This window comes from Brassica rapa, chromosome A05, assembly GCF_000309985.2.
Source record: "Brassica rapa cultivar Chiifu-401-42 chromosome A05, CAAS_Brap_v3.01, whole genome shotgun sequence".
NCBI lineage: Eukaryota > Viridiplantae > Streptophyta > Magnoliopsida > Brassicales > Brassicaceae > Brassica > Brassica rapa.
Window position 1 is genome coordinate 14,892,448 of NC_024799.2, and position 2,756 is coordinate 14,895,203.

Below are 2,756 nucleotides of genomic sequence, written 5' to 3' on the forward strand. Positions count from 1 at the left end.
TCGAATAACAAGATTCTCGGAGAGATGGAACTTCTGTATCTAAAAGGCAACCTCCTCTACTTCTATCTCCGATACGGGACCCACCGGCGAACTGTTGGGGAAAACATCCCGGTATTATTTCCCCGACTTCGATGACAAAGTCGAGAAATAAGGGGCAAATTGTTGGGGAAAACATCCCGGTATTATTTCCCCCAGCCTCCAGGCAGGACTCAGATCCCCGTATCCCTGGTAAATGGGTTCCCCGGGTCCCCACCAGAGGGAACCCTGGGCTCGATCCCTGGACCCTACTCCCTTCCAAGAAATGGAAAACTTCCGACAAGGAGAACCTTCTATGTTTCCGAATATGGAAGAGTTTAACCTAATGAAACCGACTTCTAAACGACTATATAAGAGCGACAACAGCCCTCAAGCAAGGGATCGACTTCTCCAAGGCTTAGAGACTAGGGTTAGACGCCTAGAATTAGGGTTCTTATAAAACATCTTGTAACGATACCTTGTTCTTGCCTATTCATCTAATAATACGTCTCTTTGTAGGATTAAGCTTGAAGACAAAAGAAGCTTAGAGATAAACATGAGACCTAATCCTATTGTGATATGGACTTAGAATATATTTAGGAGTTAACTAAATGTAGTGTTTAATAGGATTAGGAAATAATAAACTCTATATAAGGAGATGTCAAGTTGTGACATAACTTACAAGAGTTTAGGGATTGAGAACTTGAGTTTTGAGATATTTTCTCAGGTTATAATAAGAGAGTCATTCTTGTTTGCATCCATGAATTCTATATTTGGTATCAGAGCCTTACGAAAATCAATATTTGATCGACATACGGCTTATTGAGAATGGGGGATCTTTCAGTTGTGACAACACCGAATTTGAAGGATGGAAATCATTCTTCCATTAAGTGTCCGATGTTGAACTCGACGAACTACACTGTATGGGCCATACGAATGAAGAACGTGTTGAGCGTCCAGAAGGTGTGGAGTATAGTCGAGACATGAACGGATGAAGATGATAAGAACAATATGGCAATCGCTCTGTTGTTTCAGGCGATTCCAGAGGCTTTAGTGCTACAAGTTGGGGAGTTGGATACAGCAAAGAAGGTGTGGGACGCTATCAGGATGCGTCATATTGGTGCAGAGAGAGTAAAAGAGGCTAGACTGCAGACTTTGATGGCAGAATTTGATAGATTGAAGATGAAGGACAGTGAGAATATAGATGACTTCGTCGGTAAGCTATCGGAAATTTCTTCAAAATCTCATGCCTTAGGAGAAGAGATTGAAGAATCAAAACTTGTTAAAATGTTTCTGAAGAGTCTTCCTCGCAGGAAATTTATACACATAGTAGCCTCTCTTGAACAGGTTCTTGACCTCAAGAACACAAGTTTCGAAGACATTGTGGGACGTCTGAAAGCTTATGAAGAGCGTGTCCAAGAAGAAGAAGAAAGTCAAGAAGATCAGAGCAAACTGATGTACTCTAATACAGAGCAACAGACCAATCGTGATTATCATGAGGAGTATAAAGGAAGCAGAGGAAGAGGAGGACGGTTCAATAGGGGCAGAGGCCGTGGTCGTGGGGGGAGAGACACGTCAAGGATAATGTGTTTCAGATGCGATAAGATGGGTCATTACGCTTCTACCTGTCCAGATCGTCTTCTCAAACTGCATGAGGCACAAGAACCTGATAAAGATTCAACACAAGATGCAGACGAACTTATGTTGAATGAAGTGGTATATCTAAACAAAGAGAAGGTGATGCCGAGCAAGTACGAATCTAATGGTGAGGACAACATGTGGTACCTTGATAATGGAGCTTGTAACCACATGACAGGAGATTGTAGGTACTTCAAATGGATCGATAAAGAGATAACAGGGAAGGTCAAGTTTGGAGATGACTCACGCATCGACATTAAGGGGAAAGGCTCGATTGAATTTGTTGACAAAAACGGAGAAACAAGGACAATGTGTGACGTCTACTATATACCAGACCTAAGGAGCAACATCATCAGTCTTGGACAGGCCACTGAAGCAGGCTGCGACATAAGATTAAAAGGAGAATGCTTGACAATGCATGACCAAGCCGGGAAACTACTTGTCAAGGCAACAAGGTCAAGGAATCGATTGTATAAAGTCGGATGGGGATAAAAGAAACAGTATGTCTACTGTCCACGACGATAAGCGAGTCGAGCAGATGGCACGCACGATTGGGACACGTGAACATAGATACAATCAAGGTAATGGTTCAAAAGGATCTTGTGATCGGAGTACCTCACATCAATTTTGAGAAAGGGATCTGTGGCTCCTGTTTGCTTGGCAAGCAGACAAGACAAGTGTTTCCACAAGCAACTGCATATAGAGCAGACAAGGCTCTTGAGCTCGTGCATGGTGACCTGTGTGGACCAATATCTCCGAGCACAGCATCTGGAATCAGGTATGTCTTTGCACTCATCGACGACCATACTCGTTACATGTGGACGATATTGTTGAAAGAGAAGAGTGATGTGTTTGATAAATTCAAAATCTTTCGAGTAATGGTGGAACAAGACACAGGATACAAGATACACACGTTCAGAACTGATAGAGGAGGTGAATTCGTCTCAACCGAGTTCAACGCATACTGTGAACAAACAGGAATAAGAAGGCATCTCACAGCCCCATACACACCGCAACAAAACGGGGTTGTAGAGAGACGCAATAGAACGATGATGGAGATGACCAGAAGCATATTGAAGTATATGCGAGTTCCTAACTACCTA

At 42.8% G+C, this 2,756-nt stretch overlaps 1 protein-coding gene across 1 annotated transcript; it reads left to right on the forward strand.

Moving 5' to 3' along the window:
• Positions 1–843: 843 nt before the first annotated feature.
• On the forward strand, positions 844–2,145 carry LOC103849329. Its single transcript, XM_009126110.2, has 2 exons — positions 844–978; positions 1,051–2,145. The coding sequence occupies exons 1-2, from the start codon at positions 844–846 to the stop codon at positions 2,143–2,145; spliced, it is 1,230 nt and encodes a 409-aa protein (XP_009124358.2).
• Positions 2,146–2,756: the final 611 nt, after the last annotated feature.

Bases quoted from the DNA above. Each gene is read 5' to 3' on its own strand.
- LOC103849329 (XM_009126110.2), top strand. From the start codon at position 844: ATGGGGGATCTTTCAGTTGTGACAACACCGAATTTGAAGGATGGAAAT. The intron at 979-1,050 runs GTGTGGAGTATA...CTGTTGTTTCAG, and splicing joins ACGTGTTGAGCGTCCAGAAG to GCGATTCCAGAGGCTTTAGT.